This window comes from Ixodes scapularis, unplaced genomic scaffold, assembly GCF_016920785.2.
Source record: "Ixodes scapularis isolate PalLabHiFi unplaced genomic scaffold, ASM1692078v2 ptg001158l_1___fragment_3__unscaffolded, whole genome shotgun sequence".
NCBI classification, from domain to species: domain Eukaryota; kingdom Metazoa; phylum Arthropoda; class Arachnida; order Ixodida; family Ixodidae; genus Ixodes; species Ixodes scapularis.
In genome coordinates this window covers 4,301,574-4,322,500 of record NW_024610108.1, presented here as the reverse complement: position 1 = coordinate 4,322,500, position 20,927 = coordinate 4,301,574, and the positions used below count along the sequence as shown (strand labels likewise).

Sequence of the window (20,927 nt, the reverse complement as noted above, 5' to 3'; positions counted from 1 at the left end):
CTTGTGGTAGTCTTTTGGGGCTAATTTGCCCCCATAAGTGCGGTCTGCCAGCCCTTGACGTCCCCAAAGTGCCTGAGCTATGTCCTTAGCCACGAGTGCTGGCTTCCGTTGGCCCAAGGCTTTTTTTGCCTGGTGGGCTCCGATAGTGATGCCACTTTTCAGATGGAACTGTGAATAGAAGCAGTATAGACATAAATTAGGGGCAACCTCAGGAAAATGCTATTTATATGCTTACCCTGCCACCGCCTACATCTGTGAAGGGTGCATGGCCTGCAGCTCGCGGGTCAGCCACTGAGGAGAGGTGAAGGTTCCACAAGTATGTTTTACCAAAATCTTGTTAACTTCTCCATTAATTTTAAGGGACACTAGTGTCTCACTGATGCAAGTATTATACCTATTGCTGGTGGTGAGGCCAGGACTGCACTCCTGGGCTGGTTGGTCAGTGATAGATGACATCTTAGGGGGGTCCTCGGAGGGGTCCTCGGAGGGGTCCTCGGAAGGGTCCTCGGAGGGGTCCTCGGAAGGGTCCTCGGAGGGGTCCTCGGGGGGGTCCTCGGGGGGGTCCTCGGAGGGGTCCTCGGAGGGGTCCTCAGAGGGTTCCTCAGAGGACTTCTTGGGGGCAGAGCCATCTGACAAACGGCAGGGGCCCTTGGGGGGTTGCTAGGAGGCACCGTTCTCCGTGCACTTGGCCCTGCCGTCGGTTCAAGTGATGTGCAAACTGAAACAGATACATACTTCTTCGAGTCCCTGAAGAGAACAGTACAGCACAGATACCAGGTTATAGATAGACCACTGCAAAATATTGGTTACACGGTGTACACAAATATTCCTGAAAATTAAACTGTGACTGCCCTGAGCATTAAATTACATGGAGTAACTTTCAGTATAAGGTCGCTATCTCCTTACCTTGATGAACTGCCTGTGTTCCTGGCAGCTGAACAGGCCCCCTGGACTCCAGCATCTCCTTAACTAGAACAAATGAATAACCACCCCTTAGTTTGAACTCCCTGGTAGAAACCTCTATAAGAAATTCAACCCAGAGTTAAAAGTGAAGTCACCAAATTATCAATTCGCCAATACCTTTAACAGCAGTATTATGATGCAACTTTCTATTTGACAAAGAAGATGAAAATGTGCACAATCCGTGGTATCAAGAAATGAATTACCTAAAACATTTTCTATCCAAGGCACACCAGTCCCCAAGACTATGCTCGTAAGAATCACAGGCACTATTATGAACATCAGATCACCATATTTGTACTTACGCGTTGCCAACTGGCCATTTATAGTTCCACTCATAGTTTCGACGATATTAGTAAGTTGCGCCTTCTCTCTGTTAACTTCTTCGTAGCGACGGCGCCAGTACCGTGCCTCTGTTCGTGCGCGCTTTAACTCAGAGGCAGAGACAACGTAATCATTGCTGTCGCTGTCCGATTCTGGGGCAGGGCGTGGTCTTTTTCTGGAGACCTGCACGAGAACATGTTTGGTAGATTGCAGGTAAACAAATGTTGAAAGCATGTATGATATGCATATTGCGGCACAGACCTGTACAGCAGAGGCAGCTTCATTTTTCTTCTTAGCATTTTCGAGCTGCTCTTCTAATATCCTCTGGTAAGCAGAACTCTTTGACGCCAACTGGAGAGCCTTCTGTCTTTTTTTGTCTTGTGAAGTCTGGCGGGAGTCCTGAAACATGAAGCATAGAAGTTGCTCACAGAAGTGTGAGAAATTGTTTAAATAAAAAATTAATATTAAAGTACATTCCCCTTTTTGTCATAACCAATTCATATATTGGTCAATGTCGTCCCATATCAACTACGGAAGAGTAATTCAACAAGACCAATTTAAACGCAATGTTTTTCATAATTCACTTTTCCCTCGGGCAATTCAAAGATTTACATTCCTTTTTCTTCAGGCAATTCAAGACTGACATTCCCTTCGTAATTAGAGTCATGCTTTGTTCAATGGATAGTCTTATTCATGCATTAACAATACATTTTCTTAAAAATTGCCTTTATAAGTTGTTCATCTATTTTATTTTCTATATTTTAACACAGGTTCATTTCATCTATTTTATTTTCTATATTTTAACACAGGTCCATTCCCATGATGGCTCTCAGGGAAGAGCCACAGAGTTGCTCAAATAAACAAACTAATAAGTGTCATAACAGAGCATAACATACCAGCTTCGACGATTGCTTCTGAGAAGCGGGAGCATCATGCTCGCTTCCCTCCCCCTGCTCCAAATCCGAAGGGTGAATAATAGCCTTGCGCACCCTTTTCAATGCCCTTTTAGCTTCCAGCTCTTCCTTGGAACCTGTAATTTAATAATAATTAGTTCAGCAGTACTGTCACCATTTCTTGGTATAGTACCTAGAAAGTGCAGGCAACAGAGTTTAGTACTTTCTATGCCAAAGCTCTACAATGTATATATTGTAAATGAAAAGTTCCGCCTTCCGCGAGGACCCGATTTTTGCGAATTTCGCAAAGTGAATAATATGGAAGCATATTTCTCTGTGGTGACAAATACATAGCATACCACCCCGATTCGCCAAATTTCTTGCTCGCCTTGCCAAATTCGCGAAATATTGAGCCCGGGAAAATAAAGTCGGCTAGGGTTGACAATTGAGCTAGTTAGTGATCCATAACAGCAATTTCAAGTAAAAAACGAGGACTGCGCACCGTGTCCCTTTCTTGTCCTCGTCTTTTGCGCTGAAATAAAAGTAAAGTAGATGCCGTAGCCCTGTATGGCCTATGAGACGTGCGAACTGCACGTCTCGTAGCCTGGAGCGCGGGCTAGCTCGCGCTTGTAGCTTTAGCTGCAGTGCAGTATAGCGGAGCGTTGAGGCAGTTGCAATCTTTTTTAAGCATTCAGCGATGTAGACGATGGACGCCCTATGTCGGACATTAATTACAGCTGGGAGAATGTCCACTAAGCTCCGCGGAGAAACGTTTCTCCGACGTGACGCACCGCATGCATGTGCTCACCACGCTCTTTATGATACAAGGAGTTGTGTGAACGAACATGCAATTACTTACTTGCGAGAAGCAGCACCTGCGAAGAGTAGGATCCTGTATTTTCGGAGTTCTCTAGGTCTTCCCAGTACGTTGTGTAGACACCATTCTTGTCAAAGTCATTTTCATTTAACGGATGGAAGTCCTTAATGCACCGAACGGGCACCACATACACTTTTCCGTCGAACTCATTAAAAAAACGGACCAGCGCGAACATTTTACGTTAGCTAATGCCCGGGCTTTCGTGGTTCCCGTAACGTTTAACTACGTATTTGCGTACTCCACGCGTCGACATAGGAGACTAGGCCTAGAACTGCTAGAACCAGAAAGCGGCTGTGGCTACGGATTTCACGGGATCGTGACGGATTTGACAAGTTTTTTTTCTCCATCTTGCGATTACATTAAAAATGTGAAGGCAAACGAGGGAAAAAATACTTTTACTTGAAGTATAAATAAACAAAAAGTAAATCTAGCTTTCTGGAATATGTAGACATAACCAGTTTATCCATTCAATTTGTATTTGTCGCAAAATGGAGAATTTACCCAACGAGGTGAATTTACCCCACATGACTCAAGGGCAGGTGGCAAGCTCCATCGCCATCACCGTTTTCCCCAGCTGCCCTAGCACGTTTCACGCTTTTGTAGGCGAATTGTTCGATTCGGCGAAAACTAATGTTTGTCTAAATTTAACAGATGCTATCTGAAGTGCGAGATTGAAAGACTGTGCCTAATCCAGCCAACTTTGGTGTGAACGGACTGGACTTGTGCGTGTTCGATTTGGTTATGCCGTTTTTCCAGTGCTTTCTTTGTGAAAAGAAAAATGAGGCCCAAGACTCGAAAGTGCAACCTCGAGCCCGATGCTTGGGATGAACCTTTGCCAAGGTCAACAGAGTATGAATTAAGGAAAAGGACGCTTGCATCTTCAGGTGATGCTCGTCCACCTTTTGAATTGGGGTGACCCTGACACCTCTTTTGTCAATGCACCGGACGACAGCCTCTTTGAAGATCCTGGTGGTGTTTCAGAACCGAGTGGTAATGCAAGTCCCGAACACAGTGGTTCCACGTTCGCGGATGAAGCTACTTCCTCCAGTTCTTCCAGCTCGCCGTTTTTTTTTTAAGTTCGTGAGCTCCCCCAGTAATGGAACTACAATGTCCGTGGGTGACGCCCTTGTCCTTGCCATGGACATTGCCATTAAGTATGGCCTAGCATGGACAGCATCATGCAGTAGCTCACAGATTTGTACAAGTAGCCACTGGGATTTCTGTCACTGTTATTGTGAAAAAAAAAATCTTTCTCTGCAGTAAAATCAATTCTATCAGCTAAGAGATGGGTTAAAATTATGCTTCTTGTATTTTTATAACATTACAAACACCAAGTGCTTATCTCTGTTTGAAAGTTTTATGCTCATATTTCTTTGTAAAATATAAAATGGGATAACTGGTGAAACTTTTGTTCTGGTATTCAAACATTTTATAGGTCGCCTCTTTCTATGTTAGCTCAACTGTAACTGAAAAATTGTCCCATTAATATTTGTTGTAAGTTAGATACTATTCACTTTGCCTATTCTGTTTTGTTTTTATTTTGTGAATTTGTCAAACCAAGTTTACTTTTGATATCCTGATTTGTATTTTTACTCCTCATTATTTTTAACTTGTGCATATGCAAGCAATTGTCCGAAAACGTTCCTAACAGAGCTGAATACATATGCCAGTTTTGACCTGTGCAAAAGTTTTTTTTCTTGTAGTCATTGGTCTTTACAAGACTTCTGGTGAAACAGTCTGAAATTGTTTACACCCTCTTGCCATCTTTGAATATCCCATTAATTTCCCTGAATGAGCAGTGGAGGCATCAACCTCAGCTGAGTAATCTACAACCCTGCAGAGTTGAAGTTTTCAAGAAATATTTATGTAGTTGCACCTTGTTGAGAGAGGCATAATCAGCTTGACTTCCACTTGCATGTTTTTGATTAAAAATAATTATGCTCAGTCCAGTTCAGTTAACTGTAGCAAGTCATTAACATGGTCTAGTTGGTACTTACTAAAATAAAAACTGCAAAAGTGTGATGACGAACAACAGAGGTGACCCACAAAATATAGGTCATATGTTTTGCCTGCTAGTGTGGTTTCTGCACTGTTTTTTCTTTAATAATTAGGATACTTTATCTAGTCTGGAAAGGAGTCAAGTGTATTAATAAATTATAGACTTGGCTCTCCAAGTGCATTTTGGAAATAACCTTTAGTACAAAGTGTATGACTTAAAGTCAACTGTCAAATTCTTGGCAGTTGGACTGAACTGGACATCAGAGACCATTTAATTGTGAGTGGACACCATCTTTAGCTGAAGGGAACTATTCATCCGTGAACCATTTGAAGGCAAGTGGGACCAGTTCAGAAACCAGTTGCAGTCCAAGTGGTCACAAGTGGGACCACTTGAAGTCAAGTTGGACCAGTTGTAGCCCAAGTGGTCCCACTTCAGAAACCACTTGCAATCCAAGTGGTCACAAGTGGGACCATTTGCAGTCCAAGTGGTCACAAGGGGGACCACTTGAAAGCAAGTGGGACCACTTGAAATCCCACTTCATATTTTCACCTGGGTGTGGTAACTTTTCTGACACCTCTTGCTTAAAACTCTTAAAGTCAAAAGGATCGAGGGGCCCCGCTTTCGCGGTCTGTAATCGTACTGAAAATCAAGATCAAGCAAGCATTTGCCCTTTTGCTCTACGCGAGGTTTCTGTCCTCGCTGAGCTCGCCTTAGGACACCTGCGTTACCATTTGACAGATGTACCGCCCCAGTCAAACTCCCCGCCTGACACTGTCCTCGGAACAGATCGTGCGGGCCAACGAAGGGCCTTGCACTTAGTGCTAGAAGCGTGGACACTCATGGTCCGCTTTCCGCTTCACCGAGTAAGTAAAGAAACGATGAAAGTAGTGGTATTTCACTGACGGCACGACACAACCGCGAGGGTTCACGGCCTTTCACTTATGCTACACCTCTCATGTCTCTTCACAGAGTCAGACTAGAGTCAAGCTCAACAGGGTCTTCTTTCCCCGCTGATTTTTCCAAGCCCGTTCCCTTGGCTGTGGTTTCGCTAGATAGTAGATAGGGACAGATTTTGAGTCGGGGCTCTTGTAAAAAATTTAAGAAAAACTTGTCCCCTGCCCGCTCCCGCTTTCGCACCGCAGGCTTAACCCAATTCCAATAAAAATGAATAGGATCATGTGATCAAGTGAAAATTTCAGGAAAAAGCCAATTGGAATTAAGGGGTTATAAATGAAACCAACTATTGTATTGTACAGCCAGTGGAACGGCCCGGGAAAACCAGTGGTACTAAAAGTACCCACTTGCTCGACTCACTGTCCGGCTCCGCTACTAAGACATGAGTGCGTCTCACAGCGGGTCCGACGGTCACTGAATGGCAACCATGAACCATCCAGCCCCGCCGATCAGTGATCACTTTTATATCCCTCGGCTCCCCTGGAGATCACCCCCGCCACCGTGCGGGGGCACCTCCCTACGTGGGAAGTTACGAGGGGCACCACCTTTATGATAGCTTCCCCTGGTATGGACCCCGCCTCAGTGGCTCCGCTTCCATGGGGTAAGCTAGGGTTCCCAGGCCCTTTTTGTCCCCCCCGTCCACATGCGGAACCCCAGTGCTAGGGTTCCCCACCCCAGGTGGGGGGGTAGTAGATAGGGACAGTGGGAATCTCGTTAATCCATTCATGCGCGTCACTAATTAGATGACGAGGCATTTGGCTAACTTTTTATTGGAAGAATCCAACTCGTTCGCTTTTTAAGGAAGCTTAACCTCATTGTCACAAACACCATAGCACATCCAAGTGTGGGAACGACACAGCACTCAAAACACAAAATGAACACTGACTACAGAAGACTAACAGCACTTCAATTTTCAATTTCACACAACAGGAGTTCCCCTGTGCAAAGGGGAAAAAAGAGAGTTGTTTATTTTTATACATGTCTAGTTGACTCTAAGGAGGCCATTACAGAGATGACAACAACAATCTCAAGAGAATAAAAAGAACACAAAACACAGAACGAAAGAAAAAGATACATACACATTGGTTACATAAAAAAAAACAAATATGGCAGGCGAGATTCCACACACCTACGCCCCTCCAAAACAACAACAAAAGAAAGAACACATGGGGGAGAACAATAAACAGTTTACACACTTCGGTTTGTTCCCCGCATGAAGTGGTAGAAACATCGCAAGGAGCCACGAACTACCTTGAGGATTAAAGAGGAAATGTCACGCTTTGAGAAGCCCAGCAAGCCCAAAGCCTCAGCTGATCTTGGGCAAACGAGCCCTCTCTTAGTGGCTGTTATGGCGTGCACGGCGACAGTGGTTACCGAGAACTTGGACCTTACTGCGTCCACAAAGTCCGGAGCAGAATACTTCCTAATCTTGTCCTCATTAAGTGAGTTAAGGCTTTTGTATTCCCCGACTATTTGAACATCTAGAATCCATGCCCTCTCACCCTTTACACAAATTAAATCTGGGTACCTGATTTCATCTTTTACTTTAATTCTGGGCTCCTCGGACACCGTGCAGCCATCATTTCTTATCTTCTCCGCAATCCAGGGTGCCACACAATTATGTCTTTCCAGGCGCGGCGCATACGACCGAGGACACACCTGGATAATATGTGCGTGTGTCTCAGGGAAGGCACAGCCAGCCCTGCAGCGGGTGTCCTTCGCCCTTCCCCTGGCGCACCTCGTCTTGGACGGAAGCGCGTGGGCCCTAAGTTTGATTAGGTCGACATACTCCCGTCCATTCAGAAAGTGCGGTGGGTTCCGGATGAAGGCCGCAGCAGCACATGTCCGTGCCTCCCTGAACCCTCTCGTGTCCACCATCTGCAGCAGCTGGTCTCTCCAGTAGCTGCGCTCCTGTGTTCTAGATTCAATCGTGACACCCTTAAATTTTACCCCTTTCCCCGCCCTCTCCACCTCATCTTTCCATGCCGTCATGGTCACCAGACTCTCCAACATTCCGTCGCCAGCGCCCTGAACCCCAAGTAGCCGGGAACGGCGGATCCGAGGAATCATTGTCGCGAGACAGGTGACCCCCAACCCGCCGTCCCCCACCGCAGCGTATAGGAAGGCAACTGGAACGTCCTTCGGCAGATGCAGAAAGAGCCGGACAGCCGCTCTAATCCTACGGTCAATCTGGTGTCGGTATGTCTTTGACTTGGCACTCATAACCAAGCCATAGATTAGTCTCGGTATTAGGTAGAAGATTAGAATGTTCATCTTCTGCTGAGGTTTAAGGGGGGCCCTCTCTAGCCTTGCGATAAGGTCGTCGAAATTCACCCCATTGTACCATATCTCCCCTGATGTGTTAACTTCGACCCCCAGATAGCGCCATGAACCTGAGCAATCAATCACTCGAAGTGGTTCTCCATTTACTTTGAAAGCCACTGGGCAGATTTTTGCCTTTTTGTTTTTCCCGTCTCCTACGAGGCTTAGGGTCGAAGACTTCTTTACGTTTACTGTGAGACCCCTAGTGCTCAAAAATTCCTGGAACTTGTCGAGGAGAAATTGTAGGCCAGCCGCCGTCTCCGCCAGAATCACGAGGTCATCAGCAAAAGCCAACGACGCGCACCGCCCCTCACCCAGTCTCACACCAAAGCCCGGGGGGATGCTGTCGATGAACTCATCGATGACCGCGTTAAACAACAGCGGAGACAGCGGGTCACCTTGTCTGACTCCCTTCCCAGGGCGCACTGTCCTTTCCACCCCTCTGTGTTGCAAGGTTGTAGTACAATTTGTGTAGAACCAATGCAGGTAGTCAATCATGGACTTCCCCACCATTTGGTGGCGTGCAAGTCCATTCAGTATTGCGGTGTGTGTGGCGCTGTCAAATGCCTTTGACAGGTCTATATTAGCCATGTAAAGGCTTCGCCCCGCGGCATGACTTGTCTTAAGTAGCGTACTCAGAATCATGATGTTCTCAAAGCATCCATCAGTGCTTTTAAACGCCCGTTGCTCGTCACGTAGGTGAACAATCTGTCTCAACCTTTTGTCTAGGATCTTGTGAAAGGTGCGCAGGAGCACCGAGCCAATCGAGATCGGCCTATACTCCCCTGGCTGAGAAGCTGCCTCCACTTTAGTGATAAAGATGGTTCGAGCATTCCCCAGCTTCATGGAGGCACGACCCCAGTACAAGAACAAGTTGTAGAGCTTCACCACAAAATTTCTCGGGATTGCCTTAAACTCTTTGACCGTCAGTCCGTCAGGGCCAGGTGCACTGGAGTGCTTTGGCATGTTTTCCTGTACTTCCTGCTCTGTTATTGGCAGTACTGTCACGTCCCGTGCATCCAATAGATCCCCCGAGGGACAGGGCTCATCCGTGGGTGTCTCGCTCATAACCCGAAACCAGTAGTTAACGAGTTCGTCTGGAGCCACCTGATCCTCCTTCACACCGTCCAAGACTCGTTGAGCACACACTTTACGGTTCTTGTTGTAAAGGTTTTGGACGATGCGGTATTCCTTCTTCCTAGCATTTCTTTTACTTAAGTGCTCCTCCGGGGCAGGTTGACGACCGTTCTCCGCAGGATGCTCGTACCTACTCAAAACTCGGTCAAGATCAACTGCAAACGGTTCTCCCCGAAGAGCCGTCCTAATCACCTGGTTCAAGCTCTTTTCCTCCGCCGTGCCTCCGGAGTTACAGTGCTCCTCCAGCCACTCCGCAAGCTTAGTCTTTCCCAAGAACAACTCAGAATCTTCAGTTGCGCTACTCGAGCAGGCATCAGCATCTAGGTCCCCCGGGGGCGGGACACGTTCTGTTTCCAGAGCAATACCAGTGTTGCTCTCTGCGTTATCCCGTCTCTCTTCTGGTTTGCTTCCCCCGGTCTGCGGGGTCGGCGACTCCCGCTGCTCTCTTCTGGCCTGCCGCCCCTTTATTGCCTGTTTATTTTTCGGAGATTTCTGTCCCTCTTTCACAAATTTACGGACAAGTGCCTTATACTCTGCTTTTCTGCGCTGTCCCTTTACAGACTCTGTCGTTCTTCCTTTCCCGCCCCTCCCCTTCCCACAAAACTTCTTGAAAAGGACATTGTTAATACCCAGCGGCTTCACTCCCTGCAGTAGCGCTTCTGCTTCTGCTTTAGCTAGAAAATATGTTTCCTCCTCCGTCCATCTAGCCTTAACTTTTTCTATCACAATCTCCTCATTCAGATTAACATTGTCACATTTCCTCCTATGGCTCGCAAGTCCCCTCGTCTTAAACACTTTCCCACACTTCGGACACGCCACAGTGTTCATGTCAGGGGCACTCATGTTGACTCAACACAAGTTGCAAGAAGTATCTTTGCTAATCCAACCCCTGGTAACCAACATACAACTTACAGATGGATCACTGACTCAGCGATCCAATAGTTACACTTAATTCACACTTACATAGCACAGCATTTTGCTACGTTATTGCTGGCATACAGACTTACAACGATACACACTCTATTGCACTGCAAAACATCATACACAACCCCCAAAATCCACAACAGGCAATACAAGCAAAAACAAAAACACTCGACCCGAAAGTCTGGCAACCCCTCTCCCCAGAACTGCTGAGCAGACACAAAAATCTGGCACCCCAAATACAGCACGTGGTTTTCCGAAAAAAACGGTTAATTTGGGCAAATATTTGCATCTATACGCTGTGAAGATTAGCAGGGAGGCAGCTACTACCCCCAGAATACCAATTAGCTGGAGTTTCAACCCGCGAACGGCCTATTAATGCGAATTTTAAGCAGAAATCAATTTACCTCACCTTACACAGTTTAGTTGCGGTATCGCACTGGCTCCGGGGCCAAGAAATGGGCTTTCAATAGTAAAACATTTTTTCAACGCTAATTATTAGATTGGATGCTGTCAAAAGCACCTGCCATGCTGCGGCTTCGTCCCCTGATGCCCTGTGTTGAAGGGGAAGCCTTCACTGCGCCGGGATCGGCCTACAGCGCCGTTTTAGTGCGCTTGGCACGAAAGTCTGGCAACCCCTCTTACCAGAACTGCTGTGCAGACACGAAAGTCTGGCAACCAAACCTCAACACGTGGTTTTTTCGCAAAAAACAGTTAATTTGGCCAAATATTGGTATCTACGCGCTGGAAAAATTAGCAGGGAGGCAACTGCTTCCCTTAGAATACCAATTAGCTGGAGTTTCGCCCGCGAACGGCCTATTACAGCGAATTTTAAGCTGAAACACGTGGTGTTTCGCAAAAAACAGTTAATTTGGCCAAATATTGGTAACTACGCGCTGTAAAAATTAGCAGGGAGGCAGCTGCTGCATTTAGAATACCAATTAGCTGAAGTTTCGCCCGCGAACGGCCTATTACAGCGAATTTTTAGCAGAAATCAATTTACCTCACCTTAGCCGCTTTAGTCGCGGTATTGCACTGCCTCCGGGGCCGATCAAAACAAACGTGCTTCCGAGCGTAAAACAGTTCGTTCAGCGCAAATTATACAATTCTATGCTGTTCAAAGCACTTGCCATGCTGCCGCTCGGTCCTCTGCCGCCCTGTGTTGAAGGGGAAGCCTTGACTGCGCCGGGATCGGCCCCCAGCGCCGTCTTAGTGGGGCCCAGATGCTGCTTGGGTTGGGAACAAAGGAGCCTTCACCTCGATGCCTGGCGAGCCAGATGATGAGCAGGAGGCCACCCGCCGCATGGAAAGTCTTCCTTCGCAGGAATTCCGGCAGCGGGACAGCTCTGACACCGAGCCAGCTGACCTGGAGGCAGGTTTGGCGCAGGACAGCCGAGGAAAGTGCAGGCTGGCAGTCAGGTGGTGGCCATCTTGGCCGGGCGGCCGTACCGTCGGGAGAAAACAGGTCCCTGCTGCCTGGAAAGGCCTCTAGGCTGGAGAACGACTACCCGGGCGCGTTCCTGGAACATTCATAGAGAGCTTCTGTCACATCTTTTGCAAAATTCTAGGGTTTTTCCTTCATTTTAGAGCTAAACTGTGGGAGCCCCAAAACAGTCGACCGCCACTCCCCGCCGTTTCCACAAGAGAGTCATAGTTACTCCCGCCGTTTACCCGCGCTTTGATGAATCTCTTCACGTTGACATTCAGAGCACTGGGCAGAAATCACATTGCGTCAACACCGACCAGCGGCCATCGCAATGCTTTGTTTTAATTAGACAGTCGGATTCCCCCGGTCCGTGCCAGTTCTGAGTTGACTGTTTTTTGCCGGCCGAAGCATAGCACTTTGGGCACGAAGCCCTCAGACGCCGCGCAGCTGAGGCTTTCCACAGGAAGGTCCCGACGCTGGTCCGGGCTTGGCCGCGCCGCGTGAATGGCGAGCCCCGCCCAGTCCCGGTGCAGTGCCGTTCCTGCTTCAGGTCCCCAGCCCGACCGGCTCAGTCCTCAGAGCCAATCCTTATCCCAAGGTTACGGATCCGTTTTGCCGACTTCCCTTACCTACATTGGTCCATCGACTAGAGGCTGTTCACCTTGGAGACCTGCTGCGGATGTGGGTACGGTCCGGCACGAAAATCACACTCCCTCACTCGGATTTTCAAGGGCCGACGCGAGCGCACCGGACAGCGCAAGAACCGCACTGCTCTACGGAGCCACCATCCCTATCTCGGGGCGAACCCATTCCAGGGACTCGATCTCCTTACAGAGAAAAGAAAACTCTTCCCGGGGCTCGCATCGGCGTCTCCGAGCTGGTTTGCGTTACCGCACTGGGCCCCGAAGGACCAATCTCCGTGTCCGGGTTCGGGATTATTAACCCGATTCCCTTTCGGTCACTGCGGGGCTCTCTCCACTGCAAAAAAGTGCTCCCGCTTCGGAAAGAACTTCTCCTTTCCCTTAGGACCGACTCACCCATGTTCAACTGCTGTTCACATGGAACCCTTCTCCACTTCAGTCCTCAAGGTTCTCACTTGAGTATTTGCTACTACCACCAAGATCTGCACCAGCGGCGGCTCCAGGCGGGCTTACGCCCGACACCTTCAACGCTCACCGCAGCGGCCCTCCTACTCGCTGCAGCTTAGCACCCCCTTGTTTGCGTGCATCTGCCGGCAGCGGCCGGGGATAGGCTCGACACTAGAGCGCCATCCATTTTCGGGGCTAGTTGCTTCGACAGGTGAGTTGTTACACACTCCTTAGCGGGTTCCGACTTCCATGGCCACCGTCCTGCTGTCTTAAGCAACCAACACCCTTCATGGGATCTCATGAGCGTCCCGCATCGGGCGCCTTACCCCGGCGTTTGGTTCATCCCACAGCGCCAGTTCTGCTTACCAAAAGTGGCCCACTTGGCACTCTCATCGCTTCCGGAGGCCTCAGACCAGAAGGCCTCCGACACACCCATTGAAAGTTTGAGAATAGGTTGAGGTCGTTTCGACCCCAATGCCTCTAATCATTCGCTTTACCCGGTGTGACTGGTCTCGGCAACAAGCGCCAGCTATCCTGAGGAAAACTTCGGAGGGAACCAGCTACTAGATGGTTCGATTAGTCTTTCGCCCCTATACCTGGGTCGGACGATCGATTTGCACGTCAGAAGCGCTTCGGACCTCCACCAGAGTTTCCTCTGGCCTCGTCCTGCCCGGGCATAGTTCACCATCTTTCGGGTGCCAACGTGTGCGCTCTAGCGCCGCCCCCACGACGTGAGCGTGTGGGGCGGGCCGTTGCTGCTCCCTTCGTCGGACCCCTGGGCGGCCCGGGATCGCAACTCGGCACGGCACGAGGCCGCGCCTTCACGTTTCATTGCGCCTCTGGGTTTTGAGGGACCCATTGACTCGCGCACATGTTAGACTCCTTGGTCCGTGTTTCAAGACGGGTCGGGTGGGTTACCGACCTACTCGCCGCCAACCATGACGACCCTCCGCGGAAAGAACCCGCCTCGCCGGTTCCGAGCCCCAAACACCGAACGTCAGGCGAATACCTGGCGTAAGGCAGGCGACCCGTTGACCCAGCCGGGTTTCCCGCTCCGCATTCCGGAGGGCATCGTTTCGGGCCTCCCCGAAGGGAGTAGCCCATGAGGCCTGGGCAGGGTGACGTACTCGATTACCGGCCAGGTATAACTCCCACGACAGCCAAACAAGGGCCGTCGCCGGTCACCTCCAGCGGCCGGACTCAAAGTCGTTCTTGAAAGGGTTACCCGTGCCCGTCGCGGCGTCCTACCGACGGTGGAAAATGCGTTCCGGAGTGCGCGGCACCGCGCGGGCAGCCGGAACGGGCCCCCACAAGGAGAGCCCGTAAACCAAGACGCTGACACCGCTCCACGTCACAGCGAAACTGAATCCCACCGCCCTCGAGCTTCGAGGGCCCACCCGTTTTACTCTAAGCGGTTTCACGTACTCTTGAACTCTCTCTTCAAATTTCTTTTCAACTTTCCCTCACGGTACTTGTGAACTATCGGTCTCTCGGACGTATTTAGCCTTAGATGGAGTTTACCACCCAATTAGGGCTGCACTCTCAAGCAACCCGACTCACGGGAGGTTCCATCCCGAGAGAGCAGTGGCGGAGACGGGCCTGGCACCCACTCTGGGTCAAGCCCCTGTCAGGGGGACTTGCACCACCGCAAAACTCTCGGGAACGTTACCTCCCATACACCACATTTCCCGATCGCCGGCAAGGACGAGGGATTCGGTGCTGGGCTAGGTCCCGTTTCGCTCGCCGCTACTAAGGGAATCCCTGTTGGTTTCTTTTCCTCCGCTTAGTGATATGCTTAAATTCAGCGGGTTGTCTCGCCTGATGTGAGGTCGACAATCTTTTTTTTTTATTTTGTGCGCTTTCCAACAAAAACTTCGCCTCCTTACCACATGTCAAAAACACAAAAGGATGGCGAACTAACAGTTGTTGTACACACGCTTTGCATCGCTTTCGATTCGACAAAAAAGAAAGCGCGCAATCCAACGGCATTCCCCTACTGGATGGCTCCAGTATTCATCGGGGACGCGAAGGTCTTAGACTGACGGAAGGCTACGACGCAAAATACTTTCCTCCCAGAAGCGTTTTTCTTTTTTTTGCGCAAATCAACGCCACGAGATTTACATTTGCCGACGCCGCGTTTCAACGCGCCAACGCCAACTCCGTCCCACGGTTTTTCCACTCGAACAACATCCACGCCAAAGAAAACAGAATCGATCGAAAAGAAACCGTTTCAAATCTCCGTTTCTAACGCACCGACGTCACAGCGCCGTTCAACGTGCGAAAGATTTTTTTGGTACGGGATTTTCCACAAACGGTATCCATCGAGTTTCGTTTTCCCATGCAGTGTTCGATAAAAACTCGTAGGAGGAGGAGGACTGGTTAAGCGCACGCGTGCAATCGCACCACTCGTGCATTTGCTCAAAGAAAACGCAACGCAAGAAAGCATAAAACTGCGTGCTGCCCACGATCCGACACAGTCAAAACGAGGTAGAAAACAAATTCTCCTCTCTTGATATATGATCCGACCCTCACACAGACGAAGCCACGGGAAGGCCCGAGGCCGCAATGTGCGTTCAAAGAGTAAGTGCTCAGTGTGTCCTGCAATTCACACCAAGTCTCGCAGCTGGCTGCGTTCTTCATCGACCCGAGAACCGAGTGATCCACCGCTTAGAGTCGTGTTTTTGGATTTTTCAATCAGTACGACAAAACACAAGTTGTTGTTTTTTTTTCGCGCCCGGCACATCCCATGCCATCTCGAAAGCGCAAAAAAAAGCTTCTTCTCAAACGCCTCTTCGTTAATCAAAACAAAAGGGCGATCCTCGAGAAGAGACGAAAAAGGGGGCGATGCGCCTTTTGTAACCCGCGGATTGTCCCGGTGCACTTGAAATCTCCTCTCAATCGAGGCAGCAGAGGGCTCCCGCTGGGCGCATCATCGAAAGGATAGGAGGCCACCCAAAGAAAAAGGCACATCCGAACCACAGTTTTTTTTTTTTTTTTTTGTGCCGTCCCGACGGCATCCAAGCTTGGTCGGGATCGGCGCCAGATAAATTCGCACATCGAGTCCATTCCCCGTACAAGAGGAAGAAGACAAAACGATGCCAAATAACATCCGGTAATGATCCTTCCGCAGGTTCACCTACGGAAACCTTGTTACGACTTTTACTTCCTCTAAATGATCAAGTTTGGTCATCTTTCCAACACACCGGCGCAACCGAAAGGCCGCTCCGGGTATCGGTCCGAAGACCTCACTAAATCAATCAATCGGTAGTAGCGACGGGCGGTGTGTACAAAGGGCAGGGACGTAATCAACGCGAGCTTATGACACGCGCTTACTGGGAATTCCTCGTTCAAGGGGAACAATTGCAAGCCCCTATCCCAATCACGAAGGAGGTTCCACGGGTTACCCAGTCTTTACAGACAGGGATAAAAACACGCTGCTTCCTTCAGTGTAGCGCGCGTGCGGCCCCGGACATCTAAGGGCATCACAGACCTGTTATTGCTCTGTTTCGTGCGGCTAGGAGCCGCTTGTCCCTCTAAGAAGGGTGCAAGGTGCAGAGAACCACGCACCTATTTAATAGGCTAGAGTCTCGTTCGTTATCGGAATTAACCAGACAAATCGCTCCACCAACTAAGAACGGCCATGCACCACCATCCACCGAATCAAGAAAGAGCTCTCAATCTGTCAATCCTCCCAGTGTCCGGGCCGGGTAAGTTTTCCCGTGTTGAGTCAAATTAAGCCGCAGGCTCCACTCCTGGTGGTGCCCTTCCGTCAATTCCTTTAAGTTTCAGCTTTGCAACCATACTTCCCCCGGAACCCAAATACTTTGGTTTCCCGGAAGCTGCCCGCCGAGTCATTTGAGTAACTCAGGCGGATCGCTGGTTGGCATCGTTTATGGTTAGAACTAGGGCGGTATCTGATCGCCTTCGAACCTCTAACTTTCGTTCTTGATCAATGAAAACATTCTTGGCAAATGCTTTCGCAGTAGTTCGTCTTGCGACGGTCCAAGAATTTCACCTCTAGCGCCGCAATACGAATGCCCCCGTCTGTCCCTCTTAATCATTATCCTGTATTCCAAAAACCAACAGAACAGAAACAGGATCTTGTTCTATTATTCCATGCACTGTTATTCAGGCGAATCGCCTGCGTTGAGCACTCTAATTTTTTCAAAGTAAACGCGCCGGCCAAAGCAAGGCACCTGATGAAGGGAACCAAGCCACGACAGGCATGATGTTCAGCACGGGCCGTAACGTGGTGTCCACGCACTTCCCGCCTGTAACTGAGATCCAACTACGAGCTTTTTAACCGCAGCAACTTTAGTATACGCTATTGGAGCTGGAATTACCGCGGCTGCTGGCACCAGACTTGCCCTCCAATGGATCCTCGTTAAAGGATTTAGAGTGTACTCATTTCAATTACGGGGCCTCAAAAGAGTCCCGTATTGTTATTTTTCGTCACTACCTCCCCGTGCCGGGAGTGGGTAATTTGCGCGCCTGCTGCCTTCCTTGGATGTGGTAGCCGTTTCTCAGGCTCCCTCTCCGGAATCGAACCCTGATTCTCCGTTACCCGTAACAACCATGGTAGGCGCATAACCTACCATCGACAGTTGATAAGGCAGACACTTGAAAGAAACGTCGCCGGCTCGTGGCCGTGCGATCAGCACAAAGTTATCCAGAGTCACCACACAAAACGGACCGAAGCCCGATTGATCTTGGTCTAATAAAAGCACCCGTCGCCCCGAGGGGCTTCGGGCTCACTGCATGTATTAGCTCTAGAATTGCCACAGTTATCCAAGTAGGAAGAAACGATCTAAGGAACCATAACTGATTTAATGAGCCATTCGCGGTTTCGCCTTGTTTCGGCATGTACTTAGACATGCATGGCTTAATCTTTGAGACAAGCATATGACTACTGGCAGGATCAACCAGGTAATCTTTTCGTGGTGGGTCGCCCAAAACCCTACCAACGCGCGGACGCGGGGCCACCGTCAGGCGCCCCTTACGAACCGCAAACACACACAACGCTTAGGAATTACTTCCAAATCCAAGAAGAAATGAAGCACGTTCGAGCGCGCAGCCGGAATATCCCCGACCGAGGTCGGTACCGACGCGGCAAGAAGCGCATAAATTTCTTTCTCGTCGTAGCAACAGAAAGTCGTACGCCAAAAAAATCATTGACGACGCCTTCGCAGCGTTGCCGAGCTTTCAGGTCCCGTGAGGACGCGAGGACGCACCCCGGCCTTCGGTCAGAACGCACTCGTCATTTCACACCGTTCGGTTAGCGCGGACGCTCCGAAACACCCTCCTCTCGCATTCGTTTTCAAGACACAGGTGCACCCGAGAACCGACCCCAACGGCAGACGCCAGAGATCGCAGGTACCTTGCTGTAACGACCATGCGGCGGAGGCAGCGGCCGAGACGGCGACGAAAGGCGTCGGCGACGTCGTCAGACGCCGCTCGCACCAATCGAACGCTCGACAGACCCCACCTCCACATAATAGCACCGATAAGTATAAAGAAGATCCTTCAAGAGCATTCTGTACATAGTTTGTGGTTATCAGTTTCGGTGACTGACTGACTGACTTACTGTCTCTCACTTATGTGGCTCCTCGTTATTCAGTATCATTTATTTGTCCTTCTTTCTTTCTTATTTTTTTCCCCTCTCTCTCTCCTTATATATATATATATATATATATATATATATATATATATATATATATATATGTATGTATGTATGTTTGTGTGTATATATATATATATATAAATGTTCTTTTTTTCCTGTCTGCCTCTATGTATACATACATACGTACATACATCCTACCCCTATAAAAAAAAATTATTTCTCGCTTTTTATTAAAAACGGGCTGACCCCTGCTTGACTCTGATTACTTCTTTTCGACTTTAGTTCATGTTAACAAGTAAACCAATATTTACACGGGGCGTTTCATGCGTTTTGAATTGTGTCAGAGCCGAACAATGAGCGCTATAGTAAGTGAGATTGTCACTGCTTTTAATCCGAATGCTCGCGGTATCGCGCGTGTTTACGGCAGGCTTCATAATAGGCAATTTTCTTTCTTTACACTTCTCTTCTTTGCTCACTTCATTGTTTCTACCATTGGTTTCGTTTGGAAGGCCCCGCCACTTAGTTCCCAACAAAGACCTCTCAAGGAACGAAGTGAGAAGCACGGGATTAACAAAAGAAAAAGATGCGTGTTTTCTAGCGGTTACCCGTGTCGCTTTGCGACACGGGCTTTCTGGCGCTTTCAACTGGGCGAGAGCCGAACAATTTACCCTACTGCACTTGCGACGGGCAGCGCTTTCAAACGGAATACTGGAAATCTCGCTTACTCTTCTGGCAAGTTTGATAGGAGACAAATATTATTCTTTTCACGCGAATTGTTCGCTCTATTTCTAATCTCTCTCTTCCGTGTCCTTGGCATGGAACGCCCGCATCGTCTCCCACAAAGTACTTCCGAGGAATCAAGTGCAAATCACGCGACTTTAAAATGTGCGTGTTTTCTAGCGGTTACCCGTGTCGCCAGGCGACACGGGCTTTCTGGCGCTTTCAACTGCGCGAGAGCCGAACAATTTACCCTACTGCACTTGCGACGGGCAGCGCTTTCAAACGGAATACTGGAAATCTCGCTTACTTTTCTGGCAAGTTTGATAGGAGACAAATATTATTCTTTTCACGCGAATTGTTCGCTCTATTTCTAATCTCTCTCTTCCGTGTCCTTGGCATGGAACGCCCGCTTCGTCTCCCACAAAGTACTTCCGAGGAATCAAGTGCAAATCACGCGACTTTAAAATGTGCGTGTTTTCTAGCGGTTACCCGTGTCGCGAGGCGACACGTGCTTTCTGGCGCTTTCAACTGGGCGAGAGCCGAACACTGTACACTACTGCACTTGCGACGGGCAGCGCTTTCAAACGGAATACTGGAAATCTCGCTTACTTTTCTGGCAAGTTTGATAGGCGACAAATATTATTCTTTTCACGCGAATTGTTCGCTCTATTTCTAATCTCTCTCTTCCGTGTCCTTGGCATGGAACGCCCGCTTCGTCTCCCACAAAGTACTTCCGAGGAATCAAGTGCAAAACACGCGACTTTAAAATGTGCGTGTTTTCTAGCGGTTACCCGTGTCGCGAGGCGACACGGGCTTTCTGGCGCTTTCAACTGGGCGAGAGCCGAACAATGTACACTACTGCACTTGCGACGGGCAGCGCTTTCAAACGGAATACTGGAGATGTCGCGTGCTTTACTGCCAAGCTCAATAAGAGACGAATTTCTTTCTTTTCACGGAAATTATTTCCTCTATTTCTAATCTCGCTCTTTCGTTTCATTGGGAAAGAACGCGCGCTTAGTTAGCCGCAAAGCAGTCTGAATTAATCACGTCCAAAGTACAGAATTTTACAATATATAGTGTTTTTACCGGTTGACCGCGTCAGAAAGCGTACCTTTCCGACGAGGTCTGTGTCGCTTTGACGTGAGCGGGAGCAAGGCGATTTGGGCTAGTGCACGCGAGATTGGCAGCGCTTCAAATTCCAGTACTGTAGATATTGCGTGCATTTTTTACACGCTTGAGGATGTGGGATTTTCTTTCTTGTGACGTGACCCGTTTGTCAAATTGTGTCTCGCTTTTTGGTATCGTTTAAGAAGCCCGTCCGCTTACAATCCTAAAAAAGAAAAAAAAAAAAGAAATTAGTAAAGAAAGACGCCCATACTTTTTTGTTGCTCTTTCTTTTATTATCTGCGCAGGATTTTAATTTGTGTAAGTTTTGTTTACCGTCCCGACTACGTAGGCGTTCGTACATGCCCGTCCTCGCGCCTCGAATTATGTGCGAGCGAAATCAATCTCCCCAAGCTAGCTTCATAAATTGCTCGAAAATCGAACGTGAGGAAAGCCAGAGATACGTGGTTTTCACAGGTCGTGCAAGATTAATCCATAAAGTGCGATATTGGTATATATATATATACATACATACATACACATACATGATTTCTGCGACAAATAGGAAGACAAAAAGACCAT

General features: G+C 48.8%; 1 protein-coding gene and 2 non-coding genes across 4 annotated transcripts in view; all 3 read right to left on the bottom strand.

Moving 5' to 3' along the window:
• The window catches only part of LOC115318080 (WW domain-binding protein 11), a 5,692-nt gene extending 1,750 nt beyond the window's left edge, over positions 1-3,942 (bottom strand). The window contains exons 1-8 of one of the 2 annotated variants that reach the window (XM_040217267.3): positions 3,037-3,942; positions 2,181-2,314; positions 1,546-1,683; positions 1,266-1,467; positions 907-969; positions 395-718; positions 236-291; positions 1-168 (exon numbers count right to left, since the gene is read on the bottom strand). The exon at positions 1-168 is cut by the window's left edge and continues 55 nt beyond it. In XM_040217267.3, coding sequence (XP_040073201.1) covers positions 1-168; positions 236-291; positions 395-718; positions 907-969; positions 1,266-1,467; positions 1,546-1,683; positions 2,181-2,314; positions 3,037-3,229 — 1,278 coding nt within the window. In that variant the 5' untranslated portion in view covers positions 3,230-3,942. Of the gene's footprint in view, positions 169-235; positions 292-394; positions 719-906; positions 970-1,265; positions 1,684-2,180; positions 2,315-3,036 lie in introns of both variants that reach the window. The other variant, XM_040503445.2, reaches the window with a different exon arrangement.
• An 11,481-nt stretch (positions 3,943-15,423) lies between these two features.
• LOC120845739 lies at positions 15,424-15,576 on the bottom strand. The gene has a single exon (XR_005716881.1). It is a non-coding gene; the product is annotated as a 5.8S ribosomal RNA (ribosomal RNA).
• A 438-nt stretch (positions 15,577-16,014) lies between these two features.
• On the bottom strand, positions 16,015-17,830 carry LOC120845582. Its single transcript, XR_005716784.1, has one exon. It is a non-coding gene; the product is annotated as a small subunit ribosomal RNA (ribosomal RNA).
• Between the last annotated feature and the right edge of the window lie 3,097 nt (positions 17,831-20,927).